This window comes from Nicotiana sylvestris, chromosome 4, assembly GCF_000393655.2.
Source record: "Nicotiana sylvestris chromosome 4, ASM39365v2, whole genome shotgun sequence".
Lineage (NCBI taxonomy): Eukaryota > Viridiplantae > Streptophyta > Magnoliopsida > Solanales > Solanaceae > Nicotiana > Nicotiana sylvestris.
In genome coordinates, this window is record NC_091060.1 from 69121266 (window position 1) to 69140984 (window position 19719).

General features: G+C 40.0%; 1 protein-coding gene across 2 annotated transcripts; it reads right to left on the reverse strand.

Moving 5' to 3' along the window:
• Window positions 1–13309: 13309 nt before the first annotated feature.
• On the reverse strand, window positions 13310–19657 carry LOC104238143 (ATP-citrate synthase alpha chain protein 2-like). Of its 2 annotated transcripts, none has more exons than XM_009792431.2 (13): window positions 19521–19657; window positions 19231–19339; window positions 16089–16265; window positions 15768–15929; window positions 15577–15657; window positions 15289–15340; window positions 15095–15209; window positions 14901–14982; window positions 14410–14505; window positions 14202–14303; window positions 13917–14033; window positions 13713–13829; window positions 13310–13636 (listed from the first exon to the last, which is right to left on the reverse strand). In XM_009792431.2, exons 2-13 carry the CDS (start codon window positions 19327–19329, stop codon window positions 13565–13567), a joined length of 1272 nt encoding a protein of 423 aa, XP_009790733.1. In that variant the 5' UTR covers window positions 19330–19339; window positions 19521–19657; the 3' UTR covers window positions 13310–13564. The 2 variants fall into 2 exon arrangements, with proteins under 2 accessions (XP_009790733.1, XP_009790731.1); XM_009792429.2 differs by having other exon boundaries at window positions 19461–19561.
• Between the last annotated feature and the right edge of the window lie 62 nt (window positions 19658–19719).

The following is a 19719-nucleotide window of genomic DNA, read 5'->3' on the forward strand; positions in this document are numbered from 1 at the left end:
CCCAAGAAACTCATTACTTCTTTCTTGTTCTTTGGCGGTGGCAATTCTTGAATAGCTTTGACCTTTGATGGATCCAGCTCTATTCCTCGGTGACTCACAATGAGCCCAAGTAGTTTTTTGGAAGGAACCCCAAGTGCACATTTCGCAGGATTCAGCTTCAAGTTGTACCTTCTCAGTCTATTGAAGAACCTTCTCGAATCTTCCATGTGATCAATGGCTTTCTTGGATTTGATGATGACATCATATCATGGAAAATGGTAGTCATGGCCCTCATGTAGGTGGCCCCAGCATTCTTTAACCCGAACGGCATCATCTTGCAACAGTACATTCCCCACAACATAATGAAAGCCGTTTTCTCAACGTCTTCTTCATCCATCCAAATCTGATGATACCCAGCAAAACAATCCACGAATGACTACAACTCGTGCTTGGAACAATTGTCAATCAGGATGTGTATGTTTGGAAAGGGGAAGTCATCTTTTGGACTGGCCCGGTTGAGATCCCGGTAGTCGACATAGACTCTGACCTTCCCGTCCTTCTTCGACCCTGGCACGATGTTGGCTAACCATGTCAGATATTATACTACCCTAAGAACCTTAGCTTTGACTTTCTTAGTGACTTCTTCCTTGATTTTCAAACTCATGTCAGGCTTGAACTTTCTGAGCAAAGCTTTACCAGTGGACATGTCGGATCAGTTGGCAGTTTGTGAGCCACAATAGATGTACTTAGACCAGTCATGTCATCATACGACCAAGCAAATATGTCTTCATATTCCTTTAGAAATTTTGTGTATTCCTTCTTTTCTGATGGCGATACGTGGACACTGATTCTCATTTCTTTGACGTTCTCTGCATCTCCCAGGTTAACAATCTCGGTCTCATCCAGGTTGGACTTAGGTCTGTTCACAAAATTTTCAACCTCTTTAACAATCTCTTCTGGTATGTTATCTTCCTCTGAATCTATGTCTGTTTGTTGTGTTGTCTCGTTACATGTCACAGTCATTGGTTCATCAAGATAAGTAATAGTAATGTTGTATGAGTAAAGTAATGAGAGAAAAATAATAAGAGTAAGATTTATAGGGAAAATTGAAATGTTTTGCTAAATTCCATAACTGTTTTGAATATTGAAGATCTTATTGCGAAAATTCAAAAATGTGAAAGGAAAATCAACTAGTAAAAATGAAAGATAGTGCATGATGCTTTGTTCAGCCTTGCTACCCCGAGGCTTTCTGGGCTCTAGTGGTTATGATGGTCCAATTGTTGAGGCATGCTCCTCGGCTTACGGCTTGTATAAAAGGGTCTTCCTCCCCCTCCTCCTTGAAAATGACATAGCAATCCATGTCATCATCTTCTACGAATAAATTCCTCATTGCTGCCAAGGCTTCCTCTTCTTCCGACCCATATATAACATCGGCTGGCTGAAAAGTCTATTCTAAATGGGGTATCGGCTGCTCCAGTGGGTAGGGTCGCGCCATGGTGGCGACCAGTTGTTGAATTCTTTCCAAGTATACTCGTATCCCAGACCGAAAGTGGTGCCATGTTTCTTCAGTTTGATCGGCTTGGCGATTCTGTGGAGGTTCTTGCCAAGTCCCTTGCCAGGCTCATATCCACTCCAGTTCAATATGCTTTCAATTTTGTTATCCCACCATTTGTCTTTGTCAACGGCGTTGACTCGCTCGATGTGGTGATAGGTTTCCCCGCCTATCTTTCTCCTTCCTCCAATCACTGGGATGGTTTGGCGATTGTATATGGGATTGCTACCGTCACCTGAATGATCACCTCTTGGTGGTTCCACTCAAATTTCACCGCTTAATGCAGTGTTGATGCTACGGCCGCAGCGGCATGAATCCATGGTCGTCCCAACAGCTAGTTGTAAGATGTCGGCACATCTATTACTTGAAATTCAACATCAAACCAAGTAGGCCCCATCTGCAAACACAAGCTAATTTCCCCAATAGTGGACCTTTGGGAACCGTCGAAAGCTTTGACATTGATGGCCCCGTCCTTGATCTCATGCAGACTCTTACCCAATGTTATGAGTGTTAGCAACAGACAAATATTGAGGCTGGACCCACCGTCAATCAGGATTCTGGTGATGAAATAATCCTCGCATTGCACAGTGATGTGCAGCGGCTTGTTGTGACTCAACCCTTCTAGTGGCAACTCATCTTCATGAAAAGTGATCTTGTGACTCTCCAATACCTGCCCTACCATGTTTGCCATTTCTCTTCCATTGATGTTGCTTGGTAAATATGTCTCACTCAGCACCTTCAACAAGGCGTTCCTATGTGCATCGAAGCTTTGCAGCAAAGCTAGGATAGAGATCTGTGCCGGTGTTTTGTTCAACTAATCGATGACTGAGTACTCCTTTGCTTGTATTTTTCTCCAAAGATCATCAGGACCAGCTTCAGTGATGGTTGGCTATCCAAAGGCCTGCTTGCTTGATCCAGCCAAATGTTCCGGGGTGTATACTCTACCGGTTCTTGTCATACCCTGTGTCGTGACTGCTTCTCCGGATTTGGCTTTCCCTTTCCTTCTTGCCTCGGCTGTGTAGTCCCAAGGTATGGCATTTGTATGGAATGGCGTTATAGCCGACATTGCTACTGGAATGGGCACCTTTACTCCGAACGGAGCCTATATTTTGGAAGGCAAGATCGCAACTTCAAATGGTTCAGGTACATTTGTCGGGGACCCAAACTCGACCTCGATCGGTGCTGGCATCTTTGTAGAGGATGGTGTTTCAAACTCAAGTGGTATGGACATGTTCACCTCAGCGTCCCCAGAAGGCTGAATCTGGACTACAATCGGATTAAGGGCGACTGTTGGTTTCTTTGGATCATCGCCTTCTGTGATCAAACCTATTGACCCCTTGGGGTCCCAGTCATCCTCTATTTCAATCATGTGAATGCCTCCACCCGTGTGGTCTGGTAGAGGGTTATTGTGGACATTCGGGGTGGGATCCTTTGCGACAATAATCTTGTTATCAATTAGTGCTTGGATTTTATCTTTCAGAGAGCGGCATTCATCAATGGTATGCCATTTCATGCTGGAATGGTATGCACGGGATTTATTAGGATTGACCCATTGGGAAAGGGTTTCAGAAGTTATAGCGGGGATGGGGTGACATAACCATCAGCTTTGATCCTTTCATACAGCTGGTCAATTGGTTCGGCAATGGCGGTATATTGTTTGGGAGGTCTGCGGTCGAAATTTGGTCGGGGTCTAGGAAAGTTTTGGCGAGTGGGAGGTGATTAATAGTAAGAGGGTTGAGTATTGTAGGCTTGGTAGACATGTGCGGGTTGGGAATATCTGGGTGAAGTAGGCTGATATGTGGGAGGTGGAGGTGATTGGTAAGTAGGTGGTGGAGGTTGGTAAGAGGGCGAGGGTGCTTGGTAATTTGGGGTAGGTTGATATGTGAGTGGAGGCATCGGGTAGGTTTGTTATTTGATAGGGGACTTGGTTCTCTATGCAACCATCACGGTGCTCACGTCCCTTTTCTTGGTTGTGCCACCAGACTGTAGAGCCTTGTTGGTAGCCTGCAAAGCCTCAAAGTTTGTGACCATACCACTTTTGATGCCTTCCTCGATCCTCTCACCAGCTTGATGATGTCGGAAAATTTCTAGCTTTCAATCAGCATCAACCTTTCATAGTACTGGGGGTCTTGAGCTCAGACAAAAAGCCTGCTCATTTGTTCTTCCTCTAGTGCAGGCCTGACTTTGGCAGCTTCTGACCTCCAGCGAGTGGCATACTCGCGGAATGTTTCCGTGGGTTTCTTCTTTAGGTTTTGGATGTATAACACATCTGGCGCATTTTCTGTGTTGAACCTAAACCTGTCCATGAAATCGGACGCCATGCTTACCCAGTTCGACCACTTCTTTGGATCTTGGCTAATGTACCAAGACAGAGCATCTCCCTTCAGACTCCTCATGAAGAGTTTCATGCAGATCCTTTTGTCCTTTCCTACTCCAACCAGCTTGTCGCAGTATGTTCTCAAATGAACTCTCGGATCTCCTGTACTATCAAACATCTCAAACTTCGGAGGTTTGTACCCCTCGGGCAGTTCAACATCGGGTTGTATGCAAAGATCTTCATAGTTTAGCCCCTCAATTCCTTTGCTTCCTTCAATGCCCTGAATTCGGCTAGTCAACTTCTTAAGCTCTTCAACCAGACTCCTGATGAGTAAGTCTTTATCATCAGACTCGGGTGTGCTTGAAATGGGTTGGGTGGAGTGCGGAATGGTTTCCACGTAGATGGGGGTGTTATGAGTGTGGAAATGGTCATTTGTGGAGTTCACCGGTTCTGGGATGAGCAATGGAGTATTGTTGGAAGTATGACAGGTGTTGCAGTGGTGGTGAGGAGCAGGATGGTTTTGTGGTTTTGGGATGTTTTGTGGAGGTGTAGGGTTCTGAGCATTAGGAAAATTGACATCTGGGGTGGTGAGGGAAATGATAAGCTCGCCAAGTTTCGGACCTGATCAAGTTCTTCTTGGAATTTCAGCAGCTTTTGTTCAAGCTGGGATGCACTTTCCTTAAGAACCAGAGTACCATGAGTGACCTCTACCCGTTCAGTTGAGTTTTCCTTTCTGGTGTTGTTCAAATCTTCCATCTTTCCTTTGTTCCTGTTTCTGACGAGGATAGGAGGAGGAGTGGGTGGAGGGCCCTTAGATCTTGTGGAATATGATGATGATGCCAGAGTACACGAACTAACCTTGGGGAGGGGAATAAATAAAAAATAAAAACAAAAAGGCAACAAGTCAGTAGGGATTATGAAAAGAAATGTTGCGATATTTAAACACGTAGTGAAAAAATATAAGTCATGTCCTAATTTGAGAGCCTCATTGTGCCAGAGGTAGGCCTAGCGGCAAGTTAATTTGGAGAACTTATAATGCTAAATGCCTCATTTTATTGATAAAAATAAGACGAATCCCAAAACGACACTAAATAACAGAAGATAAAAATGTCACTAATGGTCATTGGCCTTATTACATTTATAAAACAAAAAGTTAAATTCCTATCTATTTGGTCCCTGAAGGACCTTCCCCAGACTCGCCATCTTTGGCTCCATCGAACAGCTTCACCAGCTCGCGAAGTCCCAACAGCAGGTAGGCTCTGGCCAGGTGTCCACCCTCATTTTCTTCAGCATTCTGGCAGTCCTCGATCCTCTTGAGAAACTTCCTTTCTAGCTCCACTAAACCTCGTTCCAGGTATCCTAATCGCTTGTTGGCACTGACAGCCATGTCTTTCCACTCTTCAATCAGTTTTTGGTGGGCTTCTTGAATCTCACGGCACTCGCTTTCACATTCCCGAATCCTCTTGCATAGTTGGTTGTATTTGACCTGTGCTTCAGCCCTTTCATCGATGATTCTGTGACCTCGAATAAACCCAGGTTGGCCCAGACCATTGTGATTGTTCTCCAGCCATCCTGAATAGTATGGGGTGCAGCCAGCATGGTATCTGTCTGGCTCGATAGTATCTCTCCCCGTGATGATCTTGCAATGCCACATATGCTGAGCTTGGCACTTATAAGGACGGTCATCATCTTGGAAGTCGGTCTAGAAGTGACTCATCTTGTCGACCCTTGGTATAACCTATTTCCTACCAGCCTGTCTCATTACCCGAAGAGGGACATAAGGGTAGGTTTCTCTCAAACCGATCAGTATCAGAAATGGTGCGTTCCTAGATCAGGCGATGAACTCTTCAGTAGGGAACCACTCGAACATCCATTGTATTTGATCCTCAGTCTGATTTTCAAACAGCTCCACCCATCCCTTGGCATCCTCTGTCTGAGCAAACATGTTGGGCATGTAGTTCATTCGCCTTGGTTGATGGAAGGCAATATGATCGTCCCAGTCTCTATGCTGAATCTCTTGCCGATATTCACCCCTTTGGAGATGCTCCATGAGCTAGAGTTGGAGTAGCAAGTTGCAGCCCTCGAAGTGTGGGGCTCCTTGTTGACACTTTTCCAGGGCTCTGTATATCTCTGCGATGATCATGGGCACTATGCTAAATGGTTGTCCCCCAATTCCCTCCATCAAAGTTTTGGTGACCATGGCTAGCCTGGTATGGTACTTGCTTTCTTCATTGGAAACACTATCATCCCCAAGAAACAGAACATGAAGACAAAGACCCTTCGGTGAATATGCCCCAACAATGTAAGGGAAAATTCATCCGGATAAGTACGGTAGGATTTGCTGTGACCGTACCTTTCGTACAAATATTCAAAGGGAATGTAAGACTCCTTCAAACATGTCAAGTCTGGATTCTACTTTAGGCCCATCATTTTGAGGAAACATCTACCCTTGCGATTTTTCGGCATTAACAAACCCGGAGTCTCCCATGGTATACCAGTCAATCCTCATATTTCCTCTAGCAGGGGTGTCATCTCAATCTCCCTGAAGCGAAACACAGACCTATCATAGTCCCGGAACAGAGTAGCAGCTTCTATGATTTTGTTATTGGGTTGGACCTTCAGGAGAAAAGGTAGATTTCCTAGGTATTTTCGGACAAGAGTCTGATCACTGGAATGAAGATCCTCCCACCAACTTAGCAACCTTGGGTGGATGTTTGTGACCATGCCAAATCTGGGGACTTCGTGCCTCATGTTTCTGTAAGACAAAAAAGGGTTAGGCCCTTACCCCCACTAGACTCGACTATTAAATACCAATAATTGGCATAAAAGCATTTAATTCTCCAAATAAATGCACAGAATGTGGTAGTGTCCGTTTGGGTTTTTAGAAAACCCAGTGGACTTTGGACGAGGTTGTCTTAAAGAGTCATTATGCGGACAACATAACTGACTCGGCTAAGTTTGACCATGATGCATGCACAATTAAACAGAGTAAGGTCTCTATTGGTATTAGACTGGTACCCTTGAGCGGACAACTCAAGAGGAAAGGCGCGAAACCGTCGACTACAACATTGATTCATTGATTGACTGGTTTTACCGCAAATACGCCTTTGCCGGATTTAAAGGGTGATAATATCGGAAGAGCGCAACCACTCATTATAAGCGTTGTTATGGTATTTGTTTGGCACAAGTGGAATATGATGTTGAAAACATGCTTATAAAACAAGTTGTCACGTATTTGCACGTTCATAAAGTAATAATTACAATAATTTAAAACAGTAATAAAGGAGTGCAGTAAAGGAAAGCAGTGAAAGAAACAAGGGAAAAAAACAAGAGACAAGTTAGTTTTTGCAGTAGAAGAGGGAATTAAATGCTTAAAGGTATTAAATAAATAAAGCACAGAAGAAATGTAAAGTCACAGTAATAGCTTGAAGTGGTAAGAGCCTAAAAGTATGTCCCCAGCATAGTCGCCATGCTGTCGCACCCCCTTTTTCTAGCGAAATCGGGTTTAGGACATTTGGGAGGACAACTCGTTCCCCTTTGGGAATTGGGTTTGAATTGGAGAGTCGCCACCTAATGATTAAAGTGAATTAGGACACTAGGAAGGAATTGATCTAGAAAACCAAAGATTGGGTAAGGGATAGAAATTATCCCGAGGGGAAGGTGTTAGGCATCCCTCAGGATCCACTAGTGTGGTTCCCGGTCATGCTACAATTGTGACTTTAAGTAACAAGTAGGCAAATAGAAGTTTTAAATATAAGGGTTTTCACGTAATGGTTGCAAATAGATTAAAGTTTAAAGAAAACAAAAGGAAGCTGAATTTTTGAGGAAAACAGTTTGAAAATTCTGAAAAAATAAACAAGTAAAGGGAGAGGGGGTTCCTAGGTTTAAAAATAATATGGATCACCCCACACAACATCCGGTAATCACTCCTCAAAGAGGGGCTACACGAGATGTTTTCGTGTGGTCATCATATCCATATCTACCTTTTCCCACCCCGTTAAGGTATTAGAGCACATAATGGTTTCGTTACTTATTGCATGCTATTATCCGTCTCATTCCTATCAGTCCCGGAGGTACTTGGGACTACTAATCCTAAAAGGGAGGGGTATGAGGTTTTGCAGTTTTAAAGGACAAAATTCTAAGGCGACAATCAAAACATATATTGTAAGTATTGGGAAAGCATGTAAACAGATACGGCTCAAATAAACCTCCTTAAACCAAAGAGAGCATATAGTTTTAACATGTCTTACACGTACTGATTATGGTCTGATTAAACTTAAAAGGTTAAAGCATGCTGATTTATCACATATTTTCAGATAAGAAGTCCGAATTAGACCTGCCCACTGGTTGTAATTATCAAAGACTAGCGCAGTTATAGCTTTTACCCTAAAGCTTGCCTAGGTTTTGGACGAAACCTATAGGCATGATATCTATTAGTTTCAGAAATAAAGCAGTAAACTGATTACAGGAAGATTGCCAATTATTTACCAAGTTCTGCAGATTAAACTTAAAACGAGCGAGGCGATTCAGATTTGATTGATAGTTCCTATGGGCATATTTTCTAGGCGTTGTTAATTTAATACACTGTCATTGGCATACAAGAATCTTATAGGCAGGTCATCTATATGCAGTCGATTATTTAAGCCTATAAACTCATTTGCCTAGTGACAGATGCAGGTGCAAAATGCAGGAAGTCCTATAGGCATATTATCTATATGATAATGCAGAAGTGCAGAAACCTATAGACATGGTCTCTATATAATGCAGAAGTGCAGAAACCTATAGACATGGTCTCTATGTAATGCAGAAATGCAGAAACTTATAGACATGGTATCTATATGAAATGCAGAAGTGCAAAAAATTTATAGACATGGTATCTATATGAAATGCAGAAGTGCAAAAGCTGAAAGCAGGATACGTGAATGCAGAAGTATAGTAATCCCCTATGAATATGGTATCTACCCCTTTGCATGCACGATTGACCCTCCTTTTTTCACTAACAGCCCCAATAGTTATTACAAATTATTACAGCCCAGAATGAATAAGAAAAGCAAAATTACATCAGAAATTAAAGTACAATCAAGGGGAGCCTAATTCAGACTCCAGGTCTGAAATATGAGATGAACCAACTCCAAAGATCAAGATCCCAAGCCTTTCTCTTATTTGGATGTGCCAGAGTTCCCTAAGAGCCTCAAATGGACTCCGGGTCGTGCTCACACCCAAACACATACAGGATTAAGAACATAATGCAGAGTGGAAGGGTCAGCCCTCAAGTATCCAAGTTCAGAGGGAACTCAAGGTCCCAAGGCAAGGCTTACAGGAGGGGGCAAAGCTTAGAAGCTAAGAGTAAGTGTAAGTGCAGAGTTTGGAAAGGGGAAAGGGGAAGTGGTAGAGAAACAGGGACAGGCTAGTGGGCATACCTAGCAATGGGAAGTATTGGCACACCCCACAAGCCTGTTAGAACACATTGTTTTGGGAGTTAGGATCCTCTAAGGGATCAAGTCCAGACATGAACAATAACTTGCATATTGTCATGTCATGAACTACAACTCAAATCACATAGAGGGGAATAGGGGTACAGGGATTCATAGCAGAAACAAGTAAAAGAAATTAACATGCTAATTAAACATTCAACTCTATATAGACAGTAAAGTAGACATGGATGTAAAGTCTATAAGTGAACACATTGGGATGATGCTGAAGCTAAAACTAGAACATACCAGTCTCAAAGAAACAAGTGAAAGAAAGCAGTAGTCTTGCAAAGCCAAAGTGCAAACAGGCAGTCAGAATGCTATGATCTTAGAAAAGAATCGTGAGGCTGTAAGGGTGAAGTATGAAGTGTAAAAGTGTTGAACTGAAGGTCTGTTAAAGTGTAGAAGGGTCGTGCCCTTTTATAGTGTAGAAAGCAAGCAGAAATAGGTAAGAAAAATAGTTTGAAAATCAATTACCCAAGGTTTCCCCCAAATTAAGGGATTCTGATTTCAAACGGGCAAAACTAATTAAGGAAATGGATTCATCAAACACTTTTTCAAATCAGCATAAAAGGGGTAAATACATAAAGGTCTATTTAAGGACAGGGGCTTGACAGCACACGGTTTGTGCAAATAAGGAAAGAAAATCAGTTAACAGCCAAGAAAATCGAAAATTGAAGATTTTGTATGAATGAACCAAGTCAGAAAGATGGGAAAGATTTCAACTTCAGGAAAATCAGTGCCAATAAATTAGACTTATTAAAAGGAATTCTGAATCAATCACAAGTTGGAAAACCATTCTGAAGAAAGATTCCTCATATATAAAAGCATACAGACACGTTAAACATGAAGAAATTTGTCATGCTATTCAGAAGAGTCTAGTGTAGGAGAATCAGAATTGTGTGCAAACAAAAGAAGTTCACACTTAGTTTATAGACCCAGAAATAAGTCTGAAAGAGCCAAGGGTCCTCAAACAGAACCCTAGTTTGATCATATGACCAAACTCGGAGGAAACCTCCAAATTCTAGGGTTTCCAACTCGAGTCAAATACAGAGATGAGGAGGCAACAGGCTCAAAGATTTCCTATCAAAATCTCTTGAGAAGACAAGCAGATACAAATAATATTCAAAGTAGACAGAGCGTAGGAGCATAATGAGAGAATAGTCACGACAGTAGAAGAAACGTGTTTAAGAAAACCTTTTAGAAGGGACTTAAACAGAGTTCAGTAGAAGGCAAACAAAACTTAAGAACTTAGTAAGAAATACATACAGTAGAAGAACACAAAAATACCGAAAAAGCATAGCAAAAGATCATATAGGAAGATACAGCAAGATAAACATGCGAGCATGGTACAAAACACAGTAGAAAAACAAAGCACAGAAGAACATGCATGATAAAGGAAAACATAAGAACACAGTAGAAGGACATGCGTGGTAGAAAAGAAAACATCAGAACATAGTATAGACAAATACACACAAAGAAAAGAAGAAGAAAAGTCAGAGAAACATTTTAAGATTTTCAGAAAAACCCTAAATCAGAAAGAAGTGATTTTTTAAAGAAAAATTAGGAAAACGTTTAAAAACTCAAGTAGAGCACAAATATAGAACAGATTTAAGAAAACAATCAGAGAAAACCTCGAATAGCTAGTGTTTCAGAGGAACCCTAAAGCGAGAAAGGCTTGAAAAAGGTCCGATCTGAGTCGGATAAGTCAGAAATAGGCTCATAATGCTTGGATATGCCAGAGCAAGGCCGGAGAGGCCATAAAACCTCGAATCGGAGAGGATCTGAACGGACACCATTGAGGTCAGACCTCGAAACTTCGAACACCAAGTGTTTAAGAGCAGAGGGAGATGAGTTTAAGCCATCCATGGCCTGAGAGGCCATGGATTCCGGTGAGTTGAAGGTAGAAGACAGTAGGAGATGATTAGGGTTTCAAGAACCTTTGAGAGAATTTGAGAGGTGAGAGGATTTAGAGGCGGCTGTTGGTGAGAAATGGGATAGGGTTGGGGGTGTTTGGGAATTAAAAAGGAAAGGGGAAATTCTGGCAGTTGATCGAAATGATCAACGACCTGGATGAAAAGGGGAAACCAGGCAGGTTGGATAAGCGGGTTAGGGGCGGGTCATTTTAGGAATTGGGCTAGCCCGTTTGAATTTGAAATTGGGGTCAATTGGGGCTGATTTTAGGCTTTAATTGAAATGAAATAGGGCTAGTATTTAAATAACCACTTTTCCCTTTTATTTTTATAAAAATAGTAAAATAATTTCCGAAAACAAATTAAAAGTACTAAATTAATTAATAATGTATAAATATTAAATTAAAAATACTAGAATCAATTTTGTAGTCATAAACGTAATTAAATCTTAAGATAGGCTAAAATTGCAATCATATGCAATTTAGCTTTAAAATACTAAATAAATTTGTAAAAATGCGTAAAATTTACCTTAGCTATATTTTGGTATAAATGTGAGAATAAAATAAGTTATTCACCAAAATGATGATTTTGGGAATAACTTTTAGTTTTTGTACTGCTAAAATGGGCAATAAATTGATTTAAAAAATCTTTTAAAAATTAGGAAAAATACTAAAACACTTGGGCATACTTATATATGCATATATATGCTATTTTGAAAGTATTTTTCATATATAAAATGCATAGGAAAAAATTGGGTATCAACAGATACATTTATAGGTTGAAGACGGCAGTTCAGAACCGGTAGTGGCCGACAACAACTGATATGCATTTAATGCCTCGACATCCGAACTGATGGAACATCAGTGCCCACTTGTCACTGACGTCATGGTCGGGCTCGTTGCTTACGTCATGGTAAACCGAGGGGAAGCTCGAAGACTCAATTCGTTTCTTGTCATTACACTTCAAAAAACGAGGGGACTATCTGTATACGGTCAAAATCGGGCTTGCTTAATTTTGTATGGCTAATCGGAACCGGGGTGGCAGACCAAGGCTCGGCCCCGCATTGTATCGAACCATGGCACGAAGATGGATTGTTAAGCTCATGAATCAATGACCGATCAAGATCGAGACCAACCATGATCAGGACCGAAGCGGGATGGAGATCGAGCGAGATTGAAGGAAGCTTGCTAAGTCGAATAACAGAAAGCCGAGATATCCGTGACCGGGCAAGGATCGTGGCGGAAATCCCGGCACGTATCAAGTCAAGACCGGTTATTTAGTCAATCATGGGATTTCCTTCTGTATTTAGAATTGTACCATAAGTAGAATTCTTCTACTATATAAAGGGGGTTCTAATCATTTTGTAGACATCATATTCACGTATAACAAAGTAATACATTACATTTTCTCTCTTTAGCTCTGTTATTCAGTTCATACTTTTTATTAGCATATTTTGTTAGTTCGAGGGCTATCTAGCTCGAAGGATATAACCACTCATTATATTGGTTTGCTTTATTTTACAGTTAATTTCTAACATTAATTCTTATATTTCTCAATTTGGTAACCAAGTGAAATCACGTATCCTTAAAATCACTTATAAGTTTAATTGTTATCCAATTTTAATGGTAAACAAAATAGCAAAAAAAATTAAAAAAAAATCCTTGTATTTTGAGCTTTTTGAATCCATCAATCCGATTTACAAAACGAAGCCCTGTTGAGCCTTATCTCTTAACGACAAGAACGAGAAAGTCAAATGCTGATTTGACGGGTACTTGTTAGAGTTTGGTGTAACCGGTGTGTATGAAAATATTGGTCTCGAAATTCTTTCATTATTCAAAGTTAATAAATACATATATGTTTTTACTATTTATATAATTATTTACTCCAAAATATAATTTAATTTGTTATATAGAAGAGTCCAATTACATATATATAATTAGAGTTAAAAGAAAAATATCACGGTAGTGAAAAAATAGAAAGAGAGATTCAAAACCTAGAGAGTAAAACAGGAATTTAGAAGATTTAATAATACAGATAGGATGGGGAGAATGCCTATAGTTTCAAATTGGAGGCGGAGTTTGTTAAAACTGTTTCATATTAATATGTAGGATTTCTTTATGCTTCTCATGCTATGTAGCAGCAATTTTCTGCCAGCAGAAAGATACTGAACTGATTTGAAACGAAGCCATTGCTGATGGCTCGTTTACGTAAAAAAAAATGTCATAAAAATACAAATCAATCTCTTTTATCTTTGGCAAACAACATCATGCTAACACAAAGCTAGAAAGAATAACCAAAACAATTAAGCTTGAAGAATACAGATTTGGTTGCTCTATGCAGCTGCAGTGATGCACTCAATAGCCTGTTTGCAGATGCCAGTCATGGTTGCCTCAGGTCCATATACCTACAACGACAGACGGGAAAAATTAACAACGATATTTCAAAAGAAAATCTCTTTAGGCTAGGATGCTAATTCGTACCTCAATTGGGATGCCAATTTCTTCCCCAAGAGACCGCATTTTGGCAAGACCTTTTTGGTAGTTTGGACCTCCTCTCCTCACATATATGTGCATTCTTGCAGCTTTAAGCTTTGATTCCTGTCACAAGAATGCCGAGTAAGGAGTGTCCAAATAACTGCAAGTCATATTGGAGATGACTATGAGTTATGATGGTTAATTTCATACCTTCTCCTTCAAAGCTCGAATTATACCACTAAATGTGGCAGCAACATCAGTGAAGTTGGCTATTCCACCACCTATCACAAGGGCTCTCTTACGACCATCAGAATCTGCAGTTGCACACTGCAAAGTTGGGATTCAAGTGACTATCTTTCTCCTAATAAGAATGTTTTGTTTTCATTCTCTAGATGCATAAACAAAGAATATGCTACAACGAGTAAACTCATGATTGTATATTAGGTTCTAAAGCATGTCTAATCCTGTAAATTTATGCAAATACTTTATGCTTACATCAATTACAACTCTGGCATACTGCAAGACCTCTTCTTCATTTGGAGCACCGCTGTATTCTGCATAGTTCCCAAGCTCAGAAGCATATCCAAGATCACCGACCTGGGAAGGTAATATAGCACGTATATTAGAGCCGTGCAGGTAACAGAAGGGGAGTCAATTTAACCAGATACAAACGGCATAAGTTTATCGAAGGAGATAAACATACAGTGTCTGCATATATGACACTGGCACCTCCACCAGCAACCATTGTCCAAATTCGCCCCTTGGGGTTCAAGACTGTGAACTTCAAAGATGCACTTGTCTGAAATAGAATAATGGATTGAACGCTTTAGCATGTAATAAGTTGTTAACAGAACCATCTTCTACCTAAAGCTGATAGAGTTTGGACTCGAAACACTTTGCAAGTACTTTAATGCTCAATATTTCATGTTCAACAAACGTGCAGGTACACATCTATATTAAAAGAATCATCCTTTTTTTCCATCTTGAGTATGCATTACGGAAAAGAGTCTCCAGAAAAACTGATTGATGAGAATATAACAGCAGTTTGATCCTTAGTCATCTCTTTACTATTCCAAAACAATAGAGACTAATACATCTTTTTCTACATCCAGGGGGTGGGAGAGGGTTGACAATTCTGAGTCTTCTGTTTCCCATGACTTTTTATTTATTAAATGCCAAAGAGTCAAGATATACCTTTTCATCTAGACCATGAATAAAGCTCTCTGTAGCACTCATCACTCTTCCAAATGGCAATGGAAATTCGATATTTCCCCACCTGCAAAACGAAAGATGTAATGTTACACTAATGGTGTGCACATTAATTTACGCAATGTTTCCTGAAAACAGTAGAACAAGTAAATGTCAGCGACTAAATGGCAAGACATTACTTCTTGAAGTTCTTAAAAGCAGCAGTGTCATCAAGCTCTCCCCTCATATCCAGTGGATAAGGCTTTCCTTCGACCAGCGTGAAAGGATTCATCTCCAAGAAAGTAAAGTCCAGATCTGATACAAGCAAATGTTCAGAGGCTAAAGCAAATCCAAAAGGCTATTAAGATGACATGAAAATGAAATTTGGGCATACCTTGAAACAAAGTATAAACCACTTTGAGGAACTCCTCAATTACTCCTTTGATCTGTTCAATAAAAGTGAATTTCACATCAGTGATTTCAGATATACATTGCAGAAACAAAAATGGCAAAAGAACACGGAGAATATAGATCTCTTCCCCCCCCCCCCTCCTTTTTTCCTATCTTTTTTTGAAGAATAAGAACAAAACTCAATGCTCCAACATACAATGAAGTTACAATTTTAACAGGTGGCAATCAAGGAGCAAACTTTTCCAAGGTTATGGTTCTTTCGAACATTTACCTCAAGTGGTAGAGTAGCAACAAGTGGTGCACAAATCTCTGATGTAAAGGATGTCCCCGTTGGCAAAAAGATTGTCTTAACCTGGATTAACAAAGTTGTCATGTCAAATCATTATAAAAATATATAATACTGATGTTGAACTTTAACATATCTTCAGTTGCCTTGTAAAAAGAAGGGCACATTTCACATACCTTGTCCCAGTTTTCTTCGATATCTATTCCTCCACATTCAGAAAAGCTAACACTACAACCAAGTCTCTCTGAGACAATGTTAAGGTAAAACTCTTCATTGTGGGGTACAAATGGCTCAACAATGAAAGTTGTAATGGGCCCCTTGCATCCACCCATCTCCACCTTTTAATGTGAAAATACATGCAAACATAGGATCAAATTATAAGATATATATGTGCTAAAATGTCCGAGTATATATAATGTTTGTTTTATAAAGTATATAACATGTTCTCCTTGTAACAAAATCACAACAAAAGACAAGTCACGAAAATTTTTTATCACCTCTTTGCCTAACCGTTCCTTCACGAAAGAAGCAACTTCAGCCAGATCAAGATTCAAGGCAACTAGCCCGCTTTTTCCACGCTTCCCAAATAACATATCAGGCTTTACCACCAATTGTGTTGAGGAGAGCCATGGCTCTTTCTCTACAAGCTCATTCAGATCAGTTGATTCTGTAACCTACTCCATAGAAAGGAAAAATACATCATGATGTTGCAGCGAGGAATAAATTACCGTGTTCTTATAATCTCTAAAATAAATAATGTAATGCAATCCATAATTGTCACAAGTAGAGGTGGCAAAATAGTTAAAAGAAAACAGTTAACCACCCATATATCCACTAAAAAATGGGTTAGATAATGAACTTTTTAAAAACGGGTCAAATATGGATAAGAACCATATTATCCATTTAGAAAATGGATAACCAATGAGTCTAACTTTTACATTTGTAAAGCCTCAAATTGGGGGTTCCTCAAGTTAGGGAGACTAAGAATTCTCTCAAAAGTGATCATATGCAAGAAGTCATGGATAATATGGTTACCCATATTATCCGCCGATTAACCCGTTTTTTTTCGTATTAAATATGGGTCGGGTCGGATAATTTATCCTTATTCATTACCCATTTTCGACCCGAACCATAGCCGACCCGACCCGACGTTTGCCACTCCTAGTCACAAGTAACATGAAATATTGTTTCTCTGGTCCTATCCACCTGAAATAGTAAAGCCTCTGGTGGGTTTGTCCTCCTATCCTCATCACACACGAAAAAGTAAATCTAAGACAGTGTTGTATGGAGTCTGGACATAGACAGAATAAATAACAACAACCCAGTGAAATTCCACTAGTAGGGTCTGGGGAGGGTAGTGTGTACGCAGACCTTACCCCTAGCTCAAAGGAGTAGAGAGGCTGTTTCCGAAAGACCCTCGGCTCAAGAAGACAAAAGGACAAAAGAAGATAATATTAGTAATACCACAGAAATAATATGAAAGAAATATAATATGAAAGAAATATATATATATATATATATGAATAATAAGAACAACATGAAATCAAGAGGAATGATACAAAGCAAAAGCAAAATAGTATCCCTACCAAACTGGTCTCCCATAGTTATGGCATAAGGCAAGACTCAACTACCTCCTAGCCTACCACCCTAATACTCGACCTTCACATGTTCCTATCAAGTGCCATGTCCTCGGAAATCTGAAGCATCGCCATATCCTGCCTAATCACCTCCCCCCAATACTTCTTAGGCCGCCCTCTACCTCTTCTCGAGTCCTCCACCACCAGTCGTTCGCACCTCCTTACCGGAGCATCTGGGCTTCTCCTCTGAACATGCCCGAATCACCTGAGTCTTGCTTCCCGCATCTTGTCATCAATGGGAGCCATGCACACCTTCTCTCGAATATCATCATTCCTAATCTTATCCATCCTACTATGCCCGCACATCCACCTCAACATCCTCATTTCTGCTACCTTCATCTTCTGGATATGTGATTTCTTAATCGGCCAACACTCAGCCCCATACATCATGGCCGGCCAAATCACCGCTTTATAGAACTTACCTTTGAGTATCAGTGGCACTCTTTTGTCACACAATACTCCAGATGCTAACCTCCACTTCATCCATCCTACCCCGATACGGTGTGTAACATCCTCGTCGATCTCCCCTCCCCCTTGGATAACCGACCCAAGGTATTTGAAGCTGTCTCTACTCGGGATGACCTGTGATTCAAGCCTCACATCCACGCCTACTTCCCTCTGCTTAGCGCTGAACTTACACTCCAGGTATTCCGTCTTTATCCTGCTAAGCTTGAAACCCTTAGATTCAAGAGTTTGTCTTCAAACCTCCAGCCTCTCGTTAACACCGGTTCGCGACTTGTCAATCAGAACTATGCTTTGAGGCCCCTGAAGCTCATTATTAGCTTATTGCTTTGAGGCCCCTGAAGCCGGGCAAAAGGATCACAATCAAAGACTTCAAGAAGATATACAAAAAAAATTTAACACACTGGTTGACAAGGGCGGCTAAGGCCATTGATTTAGCCCCCCCCCCCCTCCAAAAAAGATATCAAAGGCTCAAATCTTTACTACTATTTGATAAAATAATATATAACTGATACAATTATCCAATCAAATTTTACGTTTTTGTTTTGGAATATGATTGAGGTTGTTCAAATGAATGAGAAAATTACAGTAGGTTTTTATCACTCCCTAATTGATGCAATGATCTCCCTTTTGTTTTTATTTTTCCACCTTCACACGGATTCACTTTTTTTGTCTGTTTAAGACAATTTCATTTTTCGGTTTTAACACGATTTGCTTGAATAGGCTGTAAGAATGAATGGTAAATAAAAATACCTATGAACTCTAAATACATACGATTTGCCAAGATTCCATTTTGTATCTCAAAAACGTAGAAGAATGAGCTTAAATAGAAATACATGTGAATTTCATTGAATAAGTTTAAGGCATCTTATTGAAATTTAGCTTTGGGCGACCAATTTTTTAAGTTGTCCCTGCTGGTTGATATACAGTAACTACCACTTCTAGAAATTTACTTACAGCTAAGAATCATGTCCTATTATTCTTCACTTTAGTAGCTGGCTCAGAGCCTGTGGTCCCAACATTCTTCCTAGTTCCTACACTATCATCAGGACACCCCTTTTTCAGAAAAATACACTGTTTAAATAGGTAAAAATAATTTTTTTGATGTATATATACTATGTATTGAATCCCCTTAACTTCTTCCTGGTTACTTCTTTAAATTTGGACACCCCTTAGTGGAAATTTTGGCTTTGCTACTGAGCTAGACTCCTTTTCTTTTATTAGGCAGCTTTTTAGCAATGTATCTGGACCAACCTAGGAATTTCCTCCAGAAAAGGGGAATTTTTTTGGCAGGATTAGATTCTGCACCTAAGACAGAGTTACAGCCACTAGACTGCAACTCGAATATTTATTTTCAAATAAATGCAGAACAAACAGAAACATCCTACATTTCTCTAATTCAGACTCAAATCTGCATCCTAAAATACAGTGTGCAGATTTGAGTCAGTAGGCCTAATTTTAACACCTAAATTGTTTCCTACATTAAAAAGATTTCAGGTGAGCCAATGTTAATTGAAATAAAATGTCATTGTTCACTTACCTGGGCAGATTTGATGGCCAAATCATAACCAGCGAGCCTCTTGAAATGCTCTTTCAACAATCTCTTGGAATCATACTCTCTGATCTTCTTCCGGGCCATTTTTGCTTCCCTAACAAGACAAATATAAAATCTGAGCACAGATCCAAAATCCCATAAACCAAAATAATTAACAAAATATTTGACAAAATTAGAGTTATGGAGAAAATTAGCACGAGAGTTGGGATCTATACCGTTATAAAAGAGAACCCAAAAGTTGAATATTTGCTATGTATTAAGGATTTACAACTTACAATACAGGCTGAAATCTTGGGTCTCAACTGCCACTATTTATAGTTCTGTGAAATGGGATTTCAGAGATGGCTGCTGGAAATTATAAATATTGGACTAATTGAAAAATAGTAACTATAAAGAAAAATACAGAAAATAGAATCATATAATAGCGGGAAGTAGTTGTATGTATGGACAGCGGACACATGTGAAGCATAAGCA